This window comes from Pseudonaja textilis, chromosome 4 (genome assembly GCF_049901715.1).
Source record: "Pseudonaja textilis isolate UNSWEBS1 chromosome 4, rPseTex1.2, whole genome shotgun sequence".
Taxonomy (NCBI): Eukaryota; Metazoa; Chordata; class Lepidosauria; order Squamata; family Elapidae; genus Pseudonaja; species Pseudonaja textilis.
In genome coordinates this window covers 77,963,124-77,989,463 of record NC_141993.1, presented here as the reverse complement: position 1 = coordinate 77,989,463, position 26,340 = coordinate 77,963,124, and the positions used below count along the sequence as shown (strand labels likewise).

The window sequence follows — 26,340 nt, the reverse complement described above, 5'->3', positions numbered from 1 at the left end:
TCCATATTCCTGCATTCCAGAAATATTTCCATTCACACAGAGAATCTCCCCTCCTCCAGTGTGTACAGTACAGCAGCCAAAATGAGATATTTGGAAAGGATTAATAAATGCCAAATCAAGCTTCACATTCTCTCCTTCTACCCTTCCCACTTTTTTTTTAAAAAAAGGACAATTCCGTCTGTGATTCATTCACCAGCATTAATTGGAGAGGCGATAGAGAGGGGAGGAAGATTATTAAAAGCATTCTTTGAAGCAGAATTAGATTCAAACCCCATCCTCCTTCCCTTAAATTTAAAGCAATTTATGTTGATAGGACCCTTCTGTATTTCTTCAGCCGCTTACCACACATGACTCAGAAAATCAAAACGTTGATTAAACCTAAGTTTATGAGTTTGAGTCCTGGCGATTTCAAGGATTTTGTATCAACTTACTTGGCAAACAGTACAGGCGTGATGAACCACTGCTTTATTCTGCAATATTTTTTTTACCCTTCTAATTAGCCTACAAGACTATTTTGTTTGCCTCCTATTCAAGTACTAATCAGAAGAATGCTTACTTCTGAGCTCGTATAGGTTTGGCCCGGGACATTATCTTGGATGAGAATTGAAACATCCAGTGATTGGATTCAAAACATTTTTACTACCGGGTGGTAGATGGGTGGGCATGGCAGGGGAAGGGTACTGTAAAATCTCCGGTCAGAGGTAGTATTTGCCTGTTCTCTAAACTACCCAAAATTTCTACTATTGGTTCTCCAGAACTGGTCAGAACCTGCTGAATACCACCTCTGGAAACATCTTCAAAAGAAAAAACAAGAAAGTCCAGTTGCCATTTCAGTTTGAGGAGAGCTAGCAAACAGTTTCAAGAAAGTTTCACAGTCAGATCTATAGCAGTGATGGTGAACCTATGATATATGTGTCAAAAGTGACACACCATGACGTTTGGGGTGAGACACCAGCGTTCACCAACACCCAACAACTATTCTCAAATTACACCTCGTTCTCGCATAATTTTTAGAGACTGCAGAAGCTGTGTGAGAATGCGAAGGTTGCATGACAGGGCCATACTCTTGTGCAGCCTCCAAAAATTGTGAAAAAGAAGAGCATTCTTTTGCACAGATTTGGAAGCAGCAGAGGCTGTGGAAGAAAATTCTCTGAAGCTGCTTCAAGAATGAAGTCCTTGTGAGACCTCAGGTAGATCACAGAATAAGTGGCACCCAGTAGAACCTGGAGAACATACATGACTGGTCTGTATTGTTTTAAATAAATATATAACTATGTAAACATTTTGTTTTCTTTTGTTTGGGGTGTATGTATATTACAGCGGAAGGGAGGGAGGGACAAAGGCAGGCAGGCAGGCAGGAATACATACATGCCAGCACAGTCGAGTATTTGAGTCAACAATGAGACTAAGAGCCATAGTGGCACAGTGATTAGAATGCAGTATTGCAGGCTAATTCTGCTGACTGCCAGCAATTCGATTCTCACTAGCTCAAGGTTGACTTTGCCTTCCATACTTCCAATGTCAGTAAAATGAAGACCCGGACTATTGGGACAATATGTTGACTCTGTAAACCATTTAGAGAGGCCTGTAAAGCACTGTGAAACAGGATATATGTCTAAGTGCTATCGCTATTTTCCAAATTTTGGACACACTGAGCCCAAAAGTTTTGCCCTCATTGTTTTATAGACTATGCTTGCCAGTGGAGAAGTAGGCATCTTCCTTTCTGCCACTATGTTACATTTTTCTCACAAATGTAGAGAAACTTTATCAAAAGCCTTCTGTAAATTCAAGAGGATTGCTAAATTATTCCAACATACTTTTCTCAAAGAACTCCCCAAAATTATCCCATCTCACTCATTTTTAATAAATTTGTGACTTTCCTTTTAAGAAGCCATACTGGTTCTTGTTTAAATATGTTTACGTGCCATTTATCTTCCATTCAATTATTTTATCTTTAGAAACACTTTCCACCAATTTATTCAGAACAGATGTTAAGCTAAGGGACATGTAATTTTCTGCTTCCTACTCTCCTCCTAATCTTATTTTTAAAATTGGCCTTAAAATCACCTCAGCCATTTATATTCACTTTATACCCAGCATGCTATTTTGAGTAAAAATTCCTACTCCAGTCTTAAGGTACGCTGTGTGCGCTTATTTATAGAGAGACAAAATTTTCACTCAGAATTCTTCAAGGTCTTTGTTTACTTATAAGATGAAAAATCATCTTAAATTTACTTTTAAGTTGAAAAATTTAAAATCTGATGTCATTCCAGCTGGGGCCAGGGGATTAGGGATATAGAACATCTCATATTTGCATCATTAGTGGGGCAAAATATTCAAAGATTGAAAGATTCAACAGTATCCGTTATGAGAAATGGTTGATGAAATTGGCAGATGTTGCTGAGATGGATCATTTTAATTCTTGGATTAGAGAAAAGACACTATCTACATTTATTGGTGACTGGAAATCTCTCATGGATTTTTTGCATAAAAATGACCAAAAAAATGAACTTGTAATTTATGGCTTTGATGATTAGTAAGGATAGATTACAGAAAGAAGAGCACAGGTAGTTCTTGACATAAGAGGACCATTGAGCCCAAAATTTCTATTGCTAAGTGAGACATTTGTTAAGTGAACTTTGTCCCATTTTATGACCTCCATAGCCATAGTTGTTAAGTGAACCATTGCTGTTGTTGAGTTAGCAACCCAGTTATTAAGTGAATCTGGCTTCCCCATTGACTTTGCTTGTCAGAAGGTTACAAATGTGAACTCCTGACCTCATAACCCTGAAACCATTATAAATATGGATCAGTTGCCAAGTTTCTGAACTTTGATTACACAACCACGAGGATGCTGTAATGGTCTTAAGTGTGAAAAACAATCATAATTCACTTTTTTTCAGAATTGTTGTAACTAAATGAACTGTTGTAATTTGAGGAATATCTGTATTAAGATGCAACTTTAGAGAGAGGTTAGACTATAAATGTACTTAAAATCACCATGCAGAATATTGAAAAACTCTTCTTTGTATCTTTTTTCTTTTCTATTTTCTTCACCTTTTCTTTTCTTGCACTTATTGCTTTATCTTTTATGTCTTTCTTTTTCTGTTTTTTTCCTTACTTTACATTGGTTTTTATTTATTTTTATCTTCTTCAGACAATACTACTGGAAAAACTAACCCTTCTGAAAAGAAACGTTACAACGTAAAGCAATCTCTGTGTAATGCCATGCTACGTAGATTGACGTAGTGATCAGCCCGTTCCAATCTGCTGACAAAATGAATATCACAATTGGATTTTCAGATGATTTCTTTAAATAAAATGAATTAAACATGTTTCCATTTGCTAATATCGAGTTAGACTAGCTTCTAAGCAAAGCATTATCCTGGTGATAACTCTAATAAAGCCAGCTCACATGAATAAAATGTAAATGTTTTAAAACATGTAAATGCATAATTTCTCAAAGAGAAAATCCACAGAGACACCAAACCCAACTTCAAACAATTTCACAAAGAATCACAAGAAGACTGTAAGAGAAACAGACACAAACAGTTTAGATAATAAAGTGAAGGTTACTTGGATAGGACATAGGACATCTGTAATTACATTTTTTTGATTGCCAAACAAAATTCTGATAGTCTTCCAAAATTTGATTAAGATAAGAAATTCAGATTTAATTGCACTAACAAATAAGTTGTTTGGAATGATAAAACAGATGTTTGCATACCTTAGCTGAAGTTATACTGCAAAAGATAAAAAAGAGCGTTGTTTGTGATTAATTCAAATTCTCTGCATGCTCTTAAGCCTATTCTGATAAGTGAGACTCATTTTATTTAGGCTACTACACTCTTGCCTTTTCTCCCTAATGCTTCTAATTCAGAGTAAAAACTCAGTAATAAAATTTGAAAAATTCTTCTGTCAAATTATTTTTATTTTAATATAATTGAATAGCTAAAACTATAGGATTTTTAAAATAATGTGTGAAAGAAGGACGAGTAATTGTTAGAGATCACTAGGACTAATTATTCAGCCTAAAGAAATATCAGAATCAGTGGCAAGGGAATTAAAATAAGGTGACACTACATGGAAACTTGTCCTATGAAAAAGGGTATGCAGGTAATCCTCAACTTACAATTGTTTGCTTACTGACCGTCCCAAGTTACAACGGCACTGAAAAAAATGACATATGACCATTTTTCACACTTATGATCATTGCAACATCCCTATGGACATGTGTTTTACATTTGGATGCTTCACAACTGGTTCATATTCACAATGGTTGCAATGTCCTGGGTTCATGTGATGGTCATCTTTTGCAACCTTCTGACAAGCAAAGTCAATGGGGAAGCCAGTTTCACTTAACAACTGTGTTACTAATTTAACAACTTCAGCTATTCACTTAACAATTGTAGAAAGAAAGATTGTAAAATAGGGCAAAACTCATTTAACAAATTTTTAACTTAACAACATATATTTTGGGGTCAATTGTGGTGGTAAGCTGAAGAATACCTGTATATATTTAATGTATAATAAAACATCTGGCCAAATCTGCCAATTTCTCATTTTAGTTATTATTCTTTATACCCTGGCCATTTTTTTTACTGCAAACCTTTTTTTAATATTGCATTTCTGATATCAAGCCCTCGCACATATAAATTATTTCTACTAAACATCCTTCAAATCACTTGGATTTAGAAATTCTGGCTCACGGTACATAAAAGAACTTTCTAAACACATCACAGCTAAAGCTAGGAAGGAGACATGTCATGCTGCTTAAGGGATTTTTATGTTTTTAGGATGAATGTCTTGAAAAGGTTTCAGCTTATCCTATTTACAAAGAAGAAAACAGACTAGGTGTAAAGCTATTCAAATGAATGCACTTATCTAGAGCTACCATACATAAGCTGCAAAAATACAAATGACTGTTTGACGGCATCAAAAAGGCACCACATCACCATTTAATTTGTGATCATCCAGATTTTTAGAGTCTAGGGCTATATACCTATTTCATCCCTTCTGAATCCACTTCAAAAGTTAACTATCTTTTCTGGTCTTTTATCCTTGTTATAACTGTTAATAGTATCAGCTGTCCTAGAACTTCTAACGATAAATCTCCAATATTAACTTTTCCTCCATTTGTTCAAATTCCATCCTAGAAACTCTACGGACAGCACCACTTCTACAATAGCTCCAAATCAGTGGCTGAGGCCAGTCATGCACCACATCACAGGATGAGCTTCTACAGTGGTTGCTCCTTAAATTTAGAACCCTTGAGAATTTGAAATCTTCCACTGAAACAATATGTATGAAGATGAGAGATCAATAAAATTAAGTAGTCCTTTATACCTACAAGTCAAAGAATGGAATTTGTTGCCATCAGATATGGTGGTAGCCATCAATTTAGAAAAGTGCTTCTCAATGCTAGCAAGTTTAAGAAGTGTGGATTGATTCCAGAATTCTCTAGCCAGCATACCACCTAGATAATTCGGGAGCTAGAATTTATACGTCTTAAAATTGCAAAGGTTGAGGAACACTGGTTCAAAAGGTTTTTAAAAGGAACTAACAAATGTTTAAAGTACAAAGCAATCTGTGAATGCTATCCTAGGAACCCTAGGTCTTTGTCGCTTGTATCCTTACGATTTATATTGACTGTTTCCTAGTATGATTTGATTGTTGATTGTACCCTATGATTATCATTAAGTGTTGTACATTATTCTTGATTCTTAACGAATGTATCTTTTCTTTATGTATGCTGAGAACATTTACACCAAGACAAATTCCTTGTGTGTCCAATCACACTTGGCCAATAAAATATTCTATTCTATTCTATTCTATTCTATTCTATTCTATTCTATTCTATTCTATTCTATTCTATTCTATTCAACACTAACTGCTGGGAAGGACAGCAACCACAAATTATACTTATGTCCACCCTCAGGAAATCTAGTCATTGTACAATGGAGGGACTTTTTTAAACATTTCTCTTTTCCTTCCTCGTTCACCTCTCCATTGGAAAACAAAAGAAGGAAATAAAGTGATAAATAAAACTGGCATTGAACTAAAGGGTAAACATTTGTAATTATCTACTTTTAAACAAAGGTTTTCATTCCTTTCCATTTTTTGGATGTTCTCCCTTACTTAGTCATAATTTAGGCTAACAGCACCTGAAGGAAGCAACGTAGTCTTTATACTCAAGACAATTGTCAATTCAACAGGAACACAAAATATAAAACATTAATATTTCATGAAAATGGTGCTATTTCCCTAAAATTGCCTGCATCCCTCTTTTCTTCTAGTAGTCTCTGAAACTTAAAACTCTGGCAGATTTCCCACCATGACCAAATTTTCTAAAAGAAAAATATAACAAGTTACTATTGCACAATGTGTGGTTTCAGATTATCGCTAATATCACTAAAGAAAACTGGACATTTTATTGGCAGGTATTATGCTGACAACATTTCTCTGACTTGGCAGGTGGCATAATTAGTTTCTAGTATACTTATATACTACACAGCCCATTTCAAACCTGAAATAAACCATCTGTTCTGAAAGCATTTGGCAACGATTTTGAAGAGCGACCCCCCACTTTCACACATATTACCCCAACGGCATTTTAATTAAAACACTGTCCATCAAATATATGAAGGTATTAATCAATAAACATCATATATTGCAGCTGCTGCTCTCTTGCCAGCTAGTTAACTTTGTCCTGGAACCAGCTGGCCATCAGAACAACAATAATAACAACAACAAAAGTTCAAAAGAATAGCTTACATTCCAGAACTCTGTAATGTCTGACATAATTTGAGTACAGGTTTGTTACTTAAAATTCATAATACTGCTAGGTTTCTGAGAATGATTTGTTTTTCAGAAGAATGTATTTTGGTCATAAACTACTTTTCTACAAAGAACACAAAGTTCCAGTGGTTGGAGACTTGTATCACTTCAATTGTAGAGTGTCTGTATGATATATTTTTATTCAGGACAATTTGTTGTTTGAAGGCATCCTTTCTTTTTGGCAAGGCAATTTATTTTAAAGGTTCTAGGAAAAGAGATTAAAGGTTGATCTATGGTCAACTCTTAGAAAAATCAGCAAGTACTCTGAACAGATTATTAATGCTGTATTAGTCTCATAAGTAATTATCTCAATAAACTCTTTAGATGTAAACAGCCTTGAATGAAAGTCTCTCATTAAATTTCATTACATTTCAACATTGAAATATAATGACTGGACTTCATAATGACCTCCCTTAAATATTGAATTGCAGGTCCTAGATAAAAAGCAAGGTTTTCGTCTGTTTTTTGCAATTGTGAGTTTGCTTAACTTTAATTCTAAATTATCACAATGCTCTAGAGTGTGTGCTTAAACAATATGAATTGCAATGCAGTCAATTAAGAGATAGTAGAATAGCATGAGATTACATAGGATAAAACTAGCTTTTGGTTGTGTTTTAAGGCATACCAGTATTGTCTTTACACTTTTGTTATACAGTTTACACAGGTACAGCTAAGGATTATATCTTCTCTATAACTGTCTTCTCTCTATTGTTTACTCTTTATCTATTGACTAAAGCCATGAGAAATGGTAAGGGCAGTGACCTCAAACAGATTCATAAAGTGACCTCATGGTATATGAAATCTAACCGTATTACTTGGAATGCAAGACAAATGCAGGATAAGGAGCATGATATACTAGATTATATTTGTATATTGCTGTATATTTGTGAGGAAGAAGAATGATGTAACTTTTGAATTAAGATGTTCTGAACTCAGCGAATGGAACAGATGAAAATATGAAGACAAGTGGCAGTCTAGAAGTAGGCTTATTTACAAAAAGGCCAAAATATTCATCAGAAAGTATAAAGTGGTATCATCTACAATAGGTTGTTGAAGATGTATATAAAAATAGGAACTGAAAGTTTGTATATTATACTCCAGTGTATAATGATAATGGAAGCACCAATTAGCACTTTGTGAATGACTGAATGAATGAATGAATGACTGAATGAATGAATGAAATCTAGGGGGAAAGCTATTTTAAAAGGTGAGATGAATGGAAGTAGGAATGAATCAGATCGGTTAGTGATAGGTATCTGTTTAGAAAAAGGTATGTTTTGAGCACATGTTTAAACATAGCAACTTATATGTACATATGTCAATCGAATAAATATAAACCTAAATGCATGAATCCTTATAACTGAGATATATATGAAGGATAAGATGATGTTTAGAAGTCCTTTATGTGATAAAGAACATTATTTGATAAGAGTGGATCTTAGAAAAAAGTAGGCAAGGAGAAAAAGGATAAAAATGAAAGAAATGAGAGTAAAAGTCAAACAATGAATGATGAATTATGGTAGGAAGAATGAATGAATGAAAAATGAATGAAAAATGGAGTAGCATGAAAACTACATTGAACTTATAGGGAGGAATGACTTTATAGTGCAAGGAGCAACACTAATGTGAAGAATTGGTGCATTAAGAAGATTAGCATGGGATCTTTGGCATAGATGTATGCTCTAGTAATTTTTATTGAGCCCTAATTTAGTTTAGTGAGTTTTGGTTTTTATTTTGCTCACTACCCAGAAGTTCTTGGATAGATGAGCAACCATCTAAAGTGGGTCAATATATACATAAAATAAGAATGAAATGGATGGAACTGTGAACTTAAAGTAGGAGTAGATGAGAAAACATGCGTTTTTTTCCTATAAAAACTGAAGATGAGAAATATTCTATATTGTGTAGAGAGATAAAAAAGAATGTCATAAAGACTGTAATCAAATTCAGCCAGTTAAAAAAGGCAAAAAATAAGCAGTGTGAGTTTGGTGGATAAATAAAATTGTTTTGGAAGTGGTTTCAGAGAATTATGCATCGAGACTCCAGCAAAGCAAATGGTATTAAAAATAAAAGCAATGAAATGATTAGGGATAAAACTGCGGTGAAAAAACACTGGGATTTTAGATGTTATTTGTGTGTGGTCATGATGCACCAAAGAGTGGAACTGGAATAAATGTTATAAACATTCATTTTGAAAGGAAAAAAAATGAAAAAAAGGCCATAATTGTTGAGAGAATGTTGGAAAAATGGTAAGATTGTAAATGTAGATGATTTAACTGAAGAAATGTTAAAATATGTCTGTGGTTTGCTTAGAGTGGCGGTACAACTTGCTTAAAGCCTGCATGTGAAGCCTCTATCTGCACCTAACAATTGAAAGAATGCTATGATTCTTGATAAAGACATCAGGAAATAATATATGTACCTTTGAGAATATCTAATAGAAAGAGAGCAGGAGAGGTGACAATGAGCAATATTTGGAAAATGCAGTGTAGTCTTATGTTCCTGAGTAGCAGTCTGCAGACAGACATTTGCTTTTCAATAAGTCACCAAGATATGTGTGAATGTGGAAAAGCTTATTCTGTATTTGTTGATTTAGTGAAAGTGCATCATCAGATAAATAGGTGTGAATTGTGGTGTGTTTTGCCTGAATATTCACAGAAGCATCTGGTGTGTGTGTGTGTGTGTGTGTGTGTGTGTGTATGTGTGGTGTGTGAAGGAAGAACAGAATAACAAGTACAGCATCACTGTATCTTCATGCAGATCCTGTTCTTTTTTTAAAGTATGATGTGACATCATGTGCATATAGGAAAGATCCTGCAGAGGCCAATCAATATAGAATTTATGCTAAGTATGTTTTGCTATGAAAACAAGTTTTCAGTTCCAGCAAATATAAAATTCTCATGCCAAAATTTAAAAAAATGAAATAAATTTAATAAAATTTAGAATAAATAGAACAACAACGTAATGTAAATATTAATAAACTGGAAATGTCAAAACAAATACATTTATTTTTTTTTTTATTTTTTTTATCCCATCTTTATTATTTTTACAAAAAACTCAAAGTGGTGTGGTGAACCCATACTTCCTCTTATTATAAAGCCACAGTAGCTTAATAATAATAATAATAATAATAACAACAACAACAACAATAACAACAACAACAACAATAATAATAACAATAATAACAATAATAATAATAATAACAATAATAATAATAATAATAATAATAATAATAATAATAATAATAAAAAAATCCAGGCAATTCAAATGAATATAAAGATCTGTTGCAAGCTTAAGCTGTCTCCAAGAATCTGAACTACTTATAGTCAAAGCAAATTGGCAGTAGATAAGAGTCAAAGGAATTCAAGGAGAGCTGGACTTAGATGAGCACAACAGGACTCAAGACTGATGAGGCATTTGACCCCTCCCTCAATCTCAGCCTGGTTATCTCCGACATCTATTTCCCCTTCAACAACCACCCTATGTGAGAAAGTGTGACTAGGCTAAAGTCACCCAGTTGATTTTCATGGCTAAGGCAGGAGTTGAACTCACTATAATAGCTTGGTGCCTTAATTACAAGATCAAACTCTCCCTCTCTCTCCCCTCCCTGTATCTCTTCTGCTCCCCTCCCCAACTGCAACCTAGTAATATTAGTTTAAGGGTGATCTATCTTGAGTTCCGTTTCATTCATGGGCCAGTCACTGTCTCTCTACATACCTTATATCACAATGTCCTCAACGTATGACCACAATTGAGCCCAAAATTTATGTTGCTAAGTGAGAAATGTGTTAAATGAATTTTCTCCCATTTTACGACCATTGCCCATTGACTTTGCTTGCCAATAGGTCACAAAGGGAGATCACATGACTCTGGGACACTGCAACCATCATAAATGTGAATCGGTTGTCAAGCATCTGTATGTAAACCACCTGACCATGGAGATGCTGCAACAGTCATAAGTGTGAAAAATGTCATTCGGTGCCATTGTAACTTTGAACAGTCACTGTTGTTAAGTTGAGGACTATCTGCATGAAATAAAACAGAACGAGAGGGTGAAAAACCTGGATACCAAGCTGATATTGAAAGGAAGGATGAACTACAATTTCTGTGTATGTATTGTATTGTATTTTACTAGACTATGTGCACCGGTGAAAACATATATGCTTCAAACTTCAGAAATTATTTTGAAACTAAAACAAAGCAATCAGGACCATCCCTGCATCAAGTCCTGCTTGCCAGTTTCTCCCTCCAATTCCTGTTCATTGATTCTTTTACATTTTAAATTTTCCACTGGCTACAAAGTGAAACCAAAAACCACCACAAAAAACAGAAACCCAGACAGACAGGCAGATGGCAGCTAAGTTTTTTTAAAAGTAGTAGCTTATTGGGACTTTACAACTTAAGCATAAGATGGTTAGGCTTCTAGAAAGGAAGTCAATAGAGCAAAATCATTCTAACATGAAGCTAAAGTATACTGAGGAACAAAATACAAGATTTGAGAGACTGATCTGCTAGAATTCTACATCATTAAGGCGAGAGATCAATGAGAAATTCCTAGCACTTCAATCCTATCAATCTCTGGTCTATGTAATAGCAATGGCACTTAGACTTCTATACAGCTTCATGGTACTTTATAGCCCTCTTTAAGCGGTTTATGAAGTCAACATATTGTCCCCAACAATCTGAGACCTCATTTTACTGACCTCAAAAGGATGGAAGGCCAAGTCAACCTTAAGCCAGTCAGAATCAAACTGTTGGCAATCAGCACAATTAGCCTGCAATGCTGCATTCTAACCACTGTGCCACCAGAAACTAGAATGTATAATTAAAAGTGAGGCATTCTTTGAGAAAACAGCAGCTTAATTTCAGATTTCTAATTCAGATATAGCCTCTACAACAGATTTTCTCAAGCTGCTGAAATCCATACTGACTAACCATTTAGGAGTTCTCATCCACCACACATGGAGAACAACCACTTTGGATATTTTTGGCTACACAAAACCTAAATTGGATAAAGTGAACAGGAAGGTGGTATTAATCATGTACATTTGAGGCTCTTTCTAGAGAAAAAAGCAGTTTCTCATTTGAGTTGGGAGATTAGAATCTTATATTTACAGGTAGTCCTGAACTTATGACCACAACTGAGTCCAACATGATAAGCGAGAAATTTGTTGCCCCATTTTATGACTTTTCTTGTCACGTTTGTTAAGTAAGCCACTTCTGTTGTTAAATTAGGAACAAAACAGAACAGAACAGAATAGAATAGAATAGAATAGAATAGAATAGAATAGAATAGAATAGAATAGAATAGAATAGAATTCTTTATTGGCCAAGTGTGATTGGACACAGAAGGAATTTGTCTTGGTGCAAATGCTCTCAGTGTACATAAAAGAAAAGACACATTCGTCAAGAGTCAAGAATCATAAGGTACAACACTTAATAGTCATAAGCAATTAAATTATACTAGGAAACAGTCAAAACAAGCAACAAGGTTACAGTCACAAGTGGCACAAGTGGAAGGGGATGGGTGAAAGGAAGGATGGGAGGATTACTAGTAATAGTAATGCAGACTTAGTAAATAGTTGGACAGTGTTGAGGGAAATATTTGTTTAGCAGAGTGATGGCATTTGAGAAAAAACTGTCCTTGTCTGTAGTTGTTCTGGTGTGCAGTGTTAGTAACACGGTTGTTAAGTGACTCTGGTTTCCCCATTGATTTTGCTTGTCAGAAGGTCACAAAAGGGTATTGACTGACCCTGGGACAATGCAACCGTCATAGCTATGAGTCAGTTGCTAAGCCTCTGAATTTTGATCACGGGACCAAGGTTGACGTGACTGCAATGGTCATAAGTGTGAATAATGCTCATAAGTCACTGTTTTTCGGTGCCGTTGTAACTGCACTAAAGGAATTGTTGCAAGTCAAGGACTACCTGTATTGTCTTGATTTTACTGGACAAAAATAGTATACCATTTTTAGCATTTCCATCTACTGGCCATTCACTAGTTCCAATGCTAGTTTTAAAAGAAAGAGTTGCTCTGTGACAGCCAGAAAAACTGGAGATTAACCAGCTAAAAGGCAACCCTTTGTGCCCATATTTCAACATGCTCTTTCCTTTCTTCATCAAGGGACTGAGTGTTAAAGCGGAGCCCAGTGCAGAGATTCAGAGCATTAACACAAATGCTTTTCATTAAAACTCAATCATCACTGCAGCAAGAGGCTACCAACTGAGATTAGGAATTGACTGATTGGAGAATGTCACCAGCTTTCAAGACTGAGAACTGAAAACGAGTACAGAGAAAGACTCAATAAAAACAGTCTATGCAGAAACCTCCTAATCTTAAACACATGTTCATGAATAGAAGCTGTATGCGTAACATGTTCATGTTTTAAAAGAAAAAAATTAGGGATACCAATAAAGACAGAACTTGGAATGAAAGACATGGATTTGCACAGAACGAGAACAGCCAACATGGGGCCAATGTGCCTACAGGTTATCCATAAAACTCCCTGGCTCATCTGATTGCAGCCTTTTCTTTTTTAAAGGCATATTTTTAATTAAACCATAATTATATGGGAAAGAACCCTGCTGCAAATCATCACCTTCACATCCCATAATGACTCTGAGCCTCACCAAGACAGCACAAACAGTCTTAGCAAATAAAATTAAAGTAGTTCTGCCTAAAGCTTTTGGAGGAAGGCTCATAAAAAGACCAAAGGGAAAGCAAGGAAGTAGCAGGAAGCAACCACACTTACTTGCCTGTTGTTAAGGAAGTATTTGCGGGGGGGAGGTAAAGGGCTGTTGTGATGGATGTGGCCAAGTTGTCAAGTATAGTAATTGATTGATTTGATTTGATTTGATTTGTCAATTGCTTACAAGGTAATAGGTATAAGTATAAACATGAGTAAGAATACAGGAAATAGATACAAATAAATGAAGACAATAGGACAGGGATGGTAGGCACGATTGTGCACTTATGCATGCCCCTTACAGGCCTCTTAGGAATGGGGTGAGGTCAATAATAGATAGTTTAAGGTTAAAGGAGTTGGGGGTTAGAGGATGTAACAATAGAGTCAGGTAATGCATTCCAGGCATTGACCACTCTTTTGCTGAAGTTGTACTTTCTACAATCAAGTCTGGAGCGGTTTACGTTGAATTTGTATCTGTTGTGTGCTCTTGTAATCCAATAGACGAGAACACCTCAGGGTTAGTTGCCTATGGAGATTCTCAGTCATCCAGGTCATGGTTGTCCCAAAGGTGCTTTTTTCAACAGGCAACTGGACTTTCAGGTTTTTCTTTGAAGATGTTTTGTTTCTCATCCATCTTCAGCTTCTTGGAAGAGAAGCAAAACGTCTTCAAAGAAAAACCTGAAAGTCCAGTTGCCTGTTGAAAAAAGCACCTTTGGGACTCAGAGTTAGTTCTTAGTGCTCCCAGGTTATTTCGGAGTTGTTTTGAGGAACTCATCCCCTCAAACATCAAATGATCAAGGATCGGCTCCAGACAAACAATCATGCGGAAAATAGTACAAGGAACCACCAAGGAGGAGAGTACACATTCCCAATCAAAACTGGCAGGGCAGGCTATTACAAATATAAAGAGGAAGCACACCACTCACTCACTCACTCACTCACAGGGAAGATATTAGGTAGCTGGGTAATTAAATGTCTGCAAACAAATAACCAAACTGCCAGACTTCCACAACATAGTAATGATCCCTTTGCTATGGTGATTAGACCAAAAAGGCAGCATAGCCTTGGGGCAGGAGCTGTAATGCCACACCGATGTTGTCCACCTTCGTTCTGTTGTTATGCACATTTACAGGTGGCTGTTACACAGCTGGACATCAAAAATGGAAGAATAATTGCTTAGAAGAAGGATTGGAAAGATTTAGATCTTGGCATGAAAGTTATCTAAGGAAAACTCTGAGAGGATCAGAGCAACAGAGTCAAAGGTCAAGAAAGGCATTTCAATGGAAGCTTACATAGAACTGGCTGGTCTTTCAACTTATGGTTTTGAAGAAGATGCTCAGCAGACATCTAACAGAACTGACCCAACCAATGACAATTATTTTTCTGAACCTACATATATAAAAAGCCTTAATCGTAAAGTCACTTGGAAAGACACACACCATGTGAAACCACAAATAGTTTTTAGGACTGTTGCTTCTTCTGGACTAGACAGGTATGAATAGGTTAGTCATAAGCACTAGTCATCTTCATTAGTTCCCTTTTCATTTTTCCTATGAATAAATGAAAAAAAAAGCAAAGCAAAAAGCAACAATCATTTCATTGAAATGACGCTATTGGAAGATCAGGAGTGAATCGCTCTTTTTATAATATGGAGCTCCAATGATTAGTTTTCTTGCTTTCATGATCGCCTGGCTTCAAAGCGGGGGAGAATGTGAAGGGGGGAAAAAATCATAGCCATAGGGCAGATTTATTTACCATGAATGATTCACACATAGCATGCATGGCTGCGGGCATTACCTCTCCCAGAACCTGGCAATTTTACTCCCACCCTCAAGTATGAGCTTAACTTGAAGAGTTTCTGCATTATAGCAAGCCGTACAAATGTTTCTTTCAATGTTTAGCATGAATTATATATTGACCAAACACTTTTCATGTGGCCTAAGCAAGGAAAATCCAACTTGACATTTATTTTCTGGCTTTCCATGTCTCTTTCAAGGACAAAACCCAAGTTGTGCTAGAAGCGAAAGTCAGCCAAGCCCTAGAATTCTACACTGTCACTAGAAGTGTGAATCTGAAATTGTATTTTAAACTTCGCCTACATTATATGCTCCCTAGGTGGTCTAAGATAAGGTCTCCTCTTTCAGTTTCAGCCATTATTTACCCTGTAGAAAATGGAGTAAGCAGTGCCTTTACTTGAGTACATATTTTTATCCTATGTTTCACCTAAGGAATTTAGGGTTGTACATATCATTTCAACTTCCTGACCCTTTTATCCCCACAACAATTTTGTGAGATAAGTTAAGGTTGACGGCAATTAATCCCAAGTTATAAACTGCATGGATGACTGGAAATTGGAAATGTGAACTCTCTGTCCAATATTTTATCCATATAGCCTTCACTTGGGTGAGCTCATGCATTGCCTTAAACCAAAGCTTATGGAACTAAATCAATTTGAGTGGGTTCACATATCTTGCTACATCACAAATCAAGGGTAAACATCTTCTGAACAAAGGGCCATCTTGCTTCCAATGTGGGTCGGACCACTTTAAATACACATTTGTTTTATTTTAATTTGTGAAGGTTTTTGTTGTTGTTGATCATGACATTTTATTGATCATAAGGAAGAGGGACAGATGGAGGGAGAGAAGGCGCACTTTAAGTTTTAGTCTTTTTCTTCCTCAGTGGAGGGTACATTTTCAAACAGACACCAGATAGTCATCTATCAGGGATGTCTATGGAGATTCTCAATCATCCGATCCAGGTCATGGTTGTCCCAAAGATGCTTTTTCAAGAGGCAACTGGACTTTCCTCAAAAAATGTTTTTGCTTCTCATCCAAAAAGCTTCTTCAGTCAGAACTGAAGAAGCTTCTTGGATGGGAAATAAAATGTCTTCAAGGAGAAACAAAGAAAGTCCACTGCCTCTTGAAAAAGCATCTTTGAGTCATCTATCAGGGATGGAGTACTTATTTCTAGAATATGTAGGGAGTTGACTTGATAACCTCTTAGGTTCCTTCCCAATGTGAATATTCAACAACAGTGGTACCAGGACTCCTTTTCAGTATGATAGTTCCTTTACAACAATAAATAAAAATGCTGCAGCCCATTCCATTTTTAAAATAGATGGAACAGGAGATGAAAAAGAGAAATCACTAGACTAGGGACTAATAGACCTACGTACATTGCAGATCCTTATTTCTGGGAGGGAGGACTTTTGGTGAGCTTGAAGGAATGAAATGAGAATGAGGTATCAATAACAAATTGATATCAAATGAGAAGGAAGGAAGGAAGGAAGGAAGGAAGGAAGGAAGGAAGGAAGGAAGGAGGGAGGGAGGGAGGGAGGGAGGAAGGAAGGAAGGAAGGAAGGAAGACCAGCCTAAAATTTTATAATTTACAATTTATTGTTTTTTAATTAACAGCAAAAATAGGAACAAAAACCTCAAGGATGATGATGGAGACACATACATAAAAAGTCAAGTATGGGGGGATTCATGACTTCATTGGCTACTTAAGCAGATGATGTTATTATTCTTTAAGTCCTTCAAATCCCTAAATGGAAGAAATCTGAAAATGTTGCTATATCAACTGGGACCAAACTTTTTGTACCCTGGCTGTAAACAATGGACTGCAAACCACAATGTGTGGGTTACAGGCTGTACTAAGCCTAAATCAAAATGCTTCGTTATAGGATGCCATGCTTAAATGGAAAATATCCCTGCTATGCTTTGGGTTATTCTTCCAAAATGTATTAATATGTGTGAAGCATTGTACTTATTTTAACTCTGAGTCAATATAACCCCAGCTTTGTTCAGATTGTTTTTTCTTAAAAAACAATGATCCACCCCCTACCCCTTGTTGTGACCTTTGTATCACTACCACAATCTGATAGAGTAGGGGTCTTCAAGCTTGACAGCTTTAAGACTTGTGGACTTCAACTTCCAGAATTCCTCCTCCAGTCATATTAGCTCAGGAATTCTGGGAGTTGAAGTCCACAAATCTTAAACTTGCCAAATTTGAAGACCCTTGTGATAGAGGATCAAAGAGTTCAAAGGGTTTCTGAAACAACAAAATGTAGACAGAGTCAGGCTCATCTATGAGCTACTTGTTCTGTTTAAACAAGGGCAGTATTCAAGGTGATAGAGACAAAACTAAGAGAAAGTAAAAAAAAAAAGTTCCAAATTCAAAAGTTAACCACCTACGTGATGTTTCAAAATCAGAATTAGGCTATGCCAACTGATTTCTTTCTTGCCTCTGCCTGTAAAAATCTGATTTCTATTTTAAAAAAGTGAACTTGTGTTATAGTGAAAATCCGTATCACTAAAGATCATCTTTCTGGATGTCTTCCTTTGCCTTAGATATCATAATTTGTTTAATAGATGTTGGAAAATGATTTAAGCTACTGGGTTCAAAAGGAAAAGGTAAAGCTCAAAAAATCCATACTTATATAAGCTGCAGATTATCCAGACGGTTTTTCAGTACTTTGCAAGGTTGAAAACCTTTAACATTTTGTATATTTGAGCTTTCTGAATCTTCTTTAAATTAAGGAGTCAATGTCAACAGGAATTCATTATCAATATCACAGATGAACATTCAAGAAAATAAAACATGAAACAAAAATTTTCCTTACCTTGAATGCACTGAAGAGTTCCATCGTCTCCCCTTATGGTAAAAGTTTCACCTGGATTAACTTGAACAAAAATGACCTGCCCCAGAAAAAAAGAGAAAGAGACAAACATCAAAAACTTCAAAATATTTCAGTTTATCTGCACAGTTCACAGTACTGCAAAAAAAAAAAGGTTTTTGGGAAAAAAGAATCTAGGTAAATAGAATTCCAAAATATGATTACACAACTTGCAATTCTTTGGATTAAGTTATATTTAAACCTACAATAGAAAAGCCAACATATTCTTTAAAAGGAGCCCAAATTTTCATTTGACGTCTACAAAGGTCTAGCTATATAAAAGAGGCTCAAAGGGCAAACTCACTGAAGAATATCATTTTAAAGCAGAATATATTTTAATAAGTCAAAATACAAAACCTGCTATGATCTGCCAAGCCCAAATTGCTCACGACCCAAAAACAAATAAAAATGTAAACAATCCCAGCCAAGAAAATGGTGCTGATTAAATAATCATCATCATCAACAACAAAAAAATGCTGATCCAGCTATACACAACTGTCACCATTTCACAAAATATTTTCTGAAACCAAATCAAGATGATGCTCTTGGATTCTGGCCACTTCATCAGGTTTATTACAGAATTAGACCGGGTGTGTGTGTGTCAAACTCAATTTAATCGAGGGCCATATCAGGATTATGTTTGACCTCAGGGGCTGGGGTGGGTGTGGCCAGGGTGGGTGTGGCCAGCTTGACATCACTCGTATTGGGGGTGCCTGCGGTGGCCTGAATACTCTGCCAGCAAAAATGGGCTCCCAAGCTCTGTTTTCTGCTGCATGCAGCCCTCCCGAGCTCCGGTTTCACTGGCAGAAGCCCCATGGGCTAGTACTTCACTGTTTCCAGGGTGACCTCATGGGCCAGAACTAAGCAACCCATGGGCCACACCTGGGCCGCAGGCCTTGAGTTTAGTATCCCTGAATTAGACTATAAGACTGCTACTTCTTTGTCCCTTTTAATTTATAAAATATTTTAGCCTGTTTACTTTTAGTTCCTCTTCATTTTATTGTCAATGTCATTGTTTCATGGTATATCATAGTATTCAGTTGCCTAAGTAATTCTATTTGCTTATGCACCAACTGAACTCCAGTGATTGAAGACACACAAATGTTTCAAATAAATAAACAAAATTTATTCCAGATGAGCTGACTTAAAAGTAGAAACTGCATATTTCCCTCTTCAAAGTCACGTTCCTACAAACCATTGTAGAGAAACAAAATTCACTGAACATATTGGGACTTACTGCAGAATGAAACAGAGCAGCAATCTTATCAGCCCACAGAACAGATTAATCATCCTCACAGGGGTGCATTCCAACTGAAATGGTCTTTGTAAGCTATCAACTTATTAGAATGAAAAGAGGAAGGAGACTGAAAAAAGTACACCATGCCAGGGAAAAGACAAAACATTATGAATTATTTAGGAAAAGCATTAAAAAGAGGACAAGGGTAAACACCATTATATCATTCCACAGTTTATCCACATCTGGGGTGCTCATTAGGGGAATGGAGGCTAAAACATATAAAGAACAGTTGCTGGAATTGGGTATGTCTAGTTTAATGAAAAGTCGGATTAGGAGTGACATGATAGCAGTGTTTCAGTATCTGAGGGGCTGCCACAGAGAAGAGGGGGCCAAGCTATTCCCCAAAGCACCTGAGGGCAGGGCAAGAAGCAATGGATGGAAACTATTCAAGGAGAGAACCAACCAAGAAATAAGGAGAAATTTCCTGACAAGTGAGAACAATTAATCAGTGTAGTTAATCAGTGGAATGACTTCCCTCCAGAAGTTGTGGGTCCTTCAAAACTGGAAGTTTTTAAGAACAGATTGGATCATCATTTTTCCGAAATGGTATATAGTTTTCTGCCTGAACAGTGGGTTGGAAGACCTCCAAGGCAGGGGTGGGATTCTACCAGTTCACACCTATTCACTAGAACCAGTTGTTAACATTCTAAGCAGTTCGGTTGTTAGAAGAAATTACTGGCCTAATCCTGTAAGGAAGGCAGGAAGGAAACATTCTGGTGTTGCTTACAGAAACTGCCTCTCCATTAACCTTTATTACATTCTTGGCAGGACTAGACTTCCTGTCTCTGGAACTTCTCTGGGGCTTTTCCCCCCTCCTTTGCTGGTACTTTGCTTGTGTGGAGTGACAATTCAAAGTTATAATGGCACTGAAAAAAGTGACTTACGACCATTTTTCACACTTACGACTGTTGCAGCATCCCCACAGTCACGAGAGACCAGGCGAGGAGGTGCGTGCCTCGATGGGAATGATGTTGAGTTGGCCACACACAGCCAGTCACATGACCACCAAGCCATGCCCACCCAGTCACATGACCACCAAGCCACACCCACCAACTAAGCCATGCCCACAGAACCAGTTGTTAAAAAAACCAGTTGTTAAAACCAGTTGTTAAAAAATTTGAATCTTACCCCTGGCTCCAAGGTCCCTGTTATTCTGTTCTGTTATTATAACAGCAAGATGAAGAGTAAGAGAAAAGATTGAGGAGCTTTCTCTCCTATGAAGAATATTTAATGGTTGGGATTGTCTTGTTTAAGGGGAGAATAATGGAGTAGAAAATGATTTGGAACTGCCCATCCAAGGAACTCTCATCCAAGAAGCCTAGAAGGAGGGCTAAATTGTTCATTTCTCCACTATTTAATTCTTACAAAGGCCATGACTGGCCCAAACTTCAAAAACTGTAGGAATTTCAATCTGGATTTTTAAATACAACTCTCTAACTATAATACACATAGAAAAGTAAAAACCATCTTGAGATTCACATTGCTTCAACCAGTGCGATTGGATCATAGTGGAGCCAAACTACACACAAATAAGCATTCTGAAATGAGTCTAAGCTAATACCATTTATTATCATGGGGCATTCTAAGGGGTGAAGCATAAATACTTTGGCCACCTAATGAGAAAAGAGAACTAATTGGAAAAGAGGCTGATGTTGGGAAAGATTGAAGGCAAAGGGATAAGGAAAAGGCAGAGGATGAGATAGTTAGTTGGTGTTATTGATGCGATGAACGTGAATTTGGACAGACTCTGGGAGACAGAGGAGGACAAGGAAGCATGGTCTTTATTGGTTGAGACAAATAGAGGATGAAAAAAACCTGACCAAGTGACATCTACTAATAATGACTGCAATGACACCTGTGATGGATGGCAACATTTTGAAGCTGCCTAGCTCTTTACAACAAGCTCTGTCATTTTAAATCCTTTAACATGAATTGTACACCTGCACAAATTAGTATTCATAAACACGCTACCTTTGATTTTGGAGCTAGGTAGCAGCTACAGATCATTTTACCTTCCATGGGTTTATCTTATGCCTCCTTTCAGCCATTATTGCATCTTGTGATCGCTGAAGTATGCCTTGCATGGAAAAGGAATTCTCTTTGTCTATCTGGGATCTGTCATCGTGCCAATTTTTGTATGATTATCCAGATCCTAGCTTGGTGGAATTTATTTTCTCACAATGCGATTAATGTTAGAAACCCCATACTCCTGCTTGCCTCCTTTCTTCTAATTTAAAAAGGCCTAAGTGCATCCCTTCCACATATGTTGTTAGTTCCCAAACCAACGCAGCTAGAAATATATGGCTAAAATAAAGATTAGCCTTATTCCTACCTCCCTTGTGTCCAATTTTAGACAATAACTTCAGGAAAAGAACTCGCCTTCTTTTCTTGTTGGGACGTAAAGTACAATGGATTTTGACAATAAGATATATAATGAAAAGTTAGAGGAAAGACAAAGGTAATTCATGAAACATAAGGGATGATTGCTGGCAGGTAATATTTAGGTGGAACAGTCTGGGGACTTAACATACTGCATGTCCAGCACCATGCTTCAGTTCCTAATAAATAAGTTGGCAAGAACCAGCTGCAGGAACATCTGCACCAACTCTTCAATCCTTCATCCCAGTTCAAATGCCTGAAAAGCATCTTTTAGTTTATTTCAAGATGTCAGAATGGAATTGGAAATGAAGGAGTACGCATTAAAAATGTAACTATCTCTATCACTAGGAGAAAAATAACATCCATCATGTGCACTGCTTCCTGGTTCAGCAACGGTGGAAAGACATTTGAGGAAGTAAGGACCTTTCACAATGGTCATTTTTTCCATCACACACAAACTATTGTGGTATTTTTTTTATTATTAAATATTACATTTCTACACCAAGCAACTCAGTTAATTGACTTTGGCAATTTACAACAGCATAATAAAAGCATATAAATAAATTGATGAAAGCAAAATTAAAATTAGAGCAAATAAGAGCAAACCAAAATGTACAAGTAAAATAAAAAGCAGAGTTATTATTTATTATTTATATATATATATGCGATTATATATATCAAAAGGGAGTTTCATTCTGTATAGACTGCTACCAAACACAAATGGGAAAGAGGTGCAGTAGAAAATGGAGACAGATAACGTATATTGCACATTTCTCTAGATTCTTTGAAAAAATGTTTGCCCATTCTCTGACTTTCTCTGAACAAATGGAATAAAGAACAGAGACTTCTTAAACGTTGCTCATTTGGAAATGAAATCTTAGAAACAGAAATATTCTCTACTTTATTGCAAACCCAAATCTATATCTGAGTGACAGGATGTTTTTTAAAAAACTGTATTACAGGTAGTCTACTTACGACTGATTGCTTAGCGACCAATCAAAGTTATGAAAGACTTGCCAGTTTTTTATGACTCAGATCTGAAGTTTTGATGGCTTCCTCCCATGGTCATTTAATCACATTTTGAGTGCTCAGCAATCAACCCCATTATAGCCATCGGAAGCGTCCCACAGTCACATGATCATGATTTACATATTTTGACAGAAAATAGCAGTTTTCAGCAAAAAACTTCTAGTTTTCAGGGAAAAAACCCCACCCATTTCAGGCAATGGATTCACTTGCAAAAAAAGGTCTGAAAATCAGGCATGATCATTGGGTGACCCCTTAATAACCGGCATGACTTACGACCATAATTCCAGGTTCAGTTACGGTCATAAGTCAACTCTATGGGAATTCCTTCAATTCCTTAAACACTCTACTGCTTTGAGGATATGTTTTAATATGCTCTCAGACTCCTGAGCAATTATGAATTTGGTCACTCAATTTAAGGTTCTCAATTTTAATATATAGATCACTACAATCTCCTCCAACATACATTATGATCATCACAATATTGCTGATAATGTGGGGTGTATTTTTTTTTACTGTACAACGCCTACATTCTTGGTTGACCGAACTAAATGGATAATTTATTGCTCCTCACTTCCTTCTCTTTAAAAATCTTGAGACACGTTTAGGATATGTAAGCTGTTCTAGAAGAGGTTTGTACTGTCTTTAAATCCGGTGACCTTTCCAAATTATCAAAGCAATGAACCCCTTTCAAGGCTAGAAACAAAAAGTTTAGTAAGTTAAAAGAAAAATGTTAAGACATTATATTGGCTTTGAAATGACTATAATTCTGCTATAGCTTACTATTATGGCTAAATTGTAAGTTTTAGGAAGACAAAATGCTAGTGTGGATCTGCAACAAGGGTTTCACAAGTTACTCATTATAAGGCGCAAGGACAGCAAAGCGATCAGGATTTGAATTCCAGGAAAGAGAAAAATACCCTGATAAAAAGGCAGTCTATCTATCTGTAATCTTGGTTCAAACAGCAGTTAAGAGACATCTGTCTCGCAGCTTGGAAAGGCCTATGAATTATTCACAAGGACCACTGTTTCCTTTAAATAAAGGCACGGCACATCAAAACACAGTGATGGAACCGAGAAGATCAGACTGAGTTTTGCTCTTTAAAGGCACATGTTCTTTAAGTTACGTGGCATTTTGATAGCATTCAAACTGGAGCACTTTCAGAAATGAAGCGCTGAAGTCTGCTTTCGAGAAATCAGAATTGACTCCATGCTGCCACCACCCTTTTGGCACAAGGACATCTTCCATCTACCAATTCCACTAAGGGTTCATTCCTTAAAGATGAGCTGTATTATGCTTCCAGTGTTCAGGAAAAAAAATCAGGATACGTGTTTCCTATCAAATTTTCTTGAAATGTTTTAGTATTTTAGTGTTCTAAAAATGAGGAAAAATAGAGCAATATGTTTCTCTGTGTTTTCAGTTGAATAAGAAGTTTAAGGATTGAATTTGTCTCGTATGGATCATTTTTTCCTTGGGTTTCTTTTCTCTCCATAGGCTTTATTTAATCAATATTTGGTTGTTCAATACATATTGAAAATATGTAAGCCATACCAAAGCTCACATCTGCCTCAGTGGTATCATATGATCTTGACACTTTGGCCTACTACTAACTTACTTATAGGAAATGCACTTTGCCCTAGATTAAAAGTGCCTCCTGGAAGAGGTTAGTTACTCCTGGCACCAGTGATGGAAAAGAAAGATTTTTTTGCCTTTTCAATGTGTTTACCTCTTCCATGATTCAGGCCTGCTACGTTACTATAGCAACCAGACAATAATCTAGAGTCACCTCAAGACACTAGCTTCAGCATCTTAATGCTCAATTTCCTCTGAGAAAAAAATGCAAAAAAATTTACCATCTTTCCAAAGTGTTGCAGAGAGGACCAGGTTCCATTAAAAAAGTAGCTTATTTGTTTCACAGTGATATATAAAGGATACTGGTAAATACCTCTCTCTTACTATTCTATGATACTGAAATCTATTCATGGATGCATTTTTATACAGTCTCATAAACATAATGTCTCCTAGCTGTATTGGAATTGTATTGTCTAGAACTGCCATCCTGTTGAACACGTTGGCTAAGAATTTTGGGAGTCATACTCTTGGGAAACCTGAATGGAAAACAATGCTTCAATCTTGATTTCAAATGAAAGAAATATTGACTAAATTTGTACAAAACAGCCCTGGTGGCGCAGTGGTTAAAATGCAGTATTGCAAGCTAATTCTGCCAACTGCCAAGAGTTCGATCCTAGTGGGACAAGGTTGACTCATCCTTCCTTCTTTCTGAAGTCAGTAAAGTGAGGACCCAGATTGTTGGGAGAAATATGCTGACTCTGTAAACTACTTGAGAGAGAGCCATAAAGCACTATGAAGCGGTATACAAGTTTAAGTGCTATTGCTAATATGCTGAAGAATCATGGCTTACTGTTCATACACTTTTGGTAATAATAACCACAAAATATAAAAATCTGCAAATAGCAATAGAATGACTTTGGCAAAAGACAACAATAAATGTCTTGGATGTAATCTGAACCATCCATAGCAGCACTTGACCATCAGCATTGACCAATTATCATGAGTCAACTGCAGAAATCAGCTTTATTTGGAACAATTTACATCCTACAATGTCTTTCTGCCTTTACCAGGTCCTTGGGATAGGTAGGCAAAAATGCCAAATCCAGTTTAAATACCTGACTGACTGTGCAGCCAAACATAATAATAAAGTTATTGTTTCTGAACCTGAACATAATCATTCCTTCAAGCCTTCTCTTTCCATAGAGAATGATTTACCAGATACAAAGAAAACATAGAGCCGAAAACTAAGAGGAATCATCATAGCCTAGTCTTCTGATCCACCAAGGGGTATCACAAGGAAGAGGACTAGATTTATTCTTCTTAGCATCTGGTGGTAAGACAATAACAATCAGTGAGTGGAAGCATTATAGTAAGAGTTCCAAACCTGCTCTAAGGAGGAATTTCCTGACTATGAGAGCTTACTACGCAATGCCTCTTGAAGACGTGGATGCCCCATCACATTGTTGGTTTTCAAGAAAAGACTGAACAGCCAGTTGTCCAGAATAGAATGAAGATTCCAACATTAAACTAGAAGATATACAAGCTTCCTTTCAACCCTGTGATTCTATATCAACAACATGCCAATAGGGAAGAAGGAATCAAAAATTAATAAGATTGCGGTCAAAAACTGTGCACACACAATCCTAGCTAAGGAACCTGATCCAAGTCAGGAACAATATAAAAACTGAGTGAGTTAGAATCTAGTTTTACCTTTAATGCTGTTTCGGATGGTATTGTCAAATAAACAAAACTGTGATATCCACCCTCAGACTGTCATGGGATCTAACGACCATAGTTTCCAAATCAATATTTATCAGGGAAGTTTTATTTTGACCTAGCCTTAGCAAGTAATAAGCTGCTTACTC

General features: G+C 36.5%; 1 protein-coding gene across 1 annotated transcript in view; it reads right to left on the bottom strand.

Annotated features, from left to right (window-relative positions):
* The window catches only part of FNDC3B (fibronectin type III domain containing 3B), a 298,122-nt gene that overhangs the window by 185,920 nt on the left and 85,862 nt on the right, over positions 1–26,340 (bottom strand). The window contains exon 3 of the mRNA XM_026705754.2: positions 18,147–18,222. Within this exon, the coding sequence (XP_026561539.2) occupies positions 18,147–18,222 (76 nt within the window). The remainder of the gene's footprint in view (positions 1–18,146; positions 18,223–26,340) is intronic.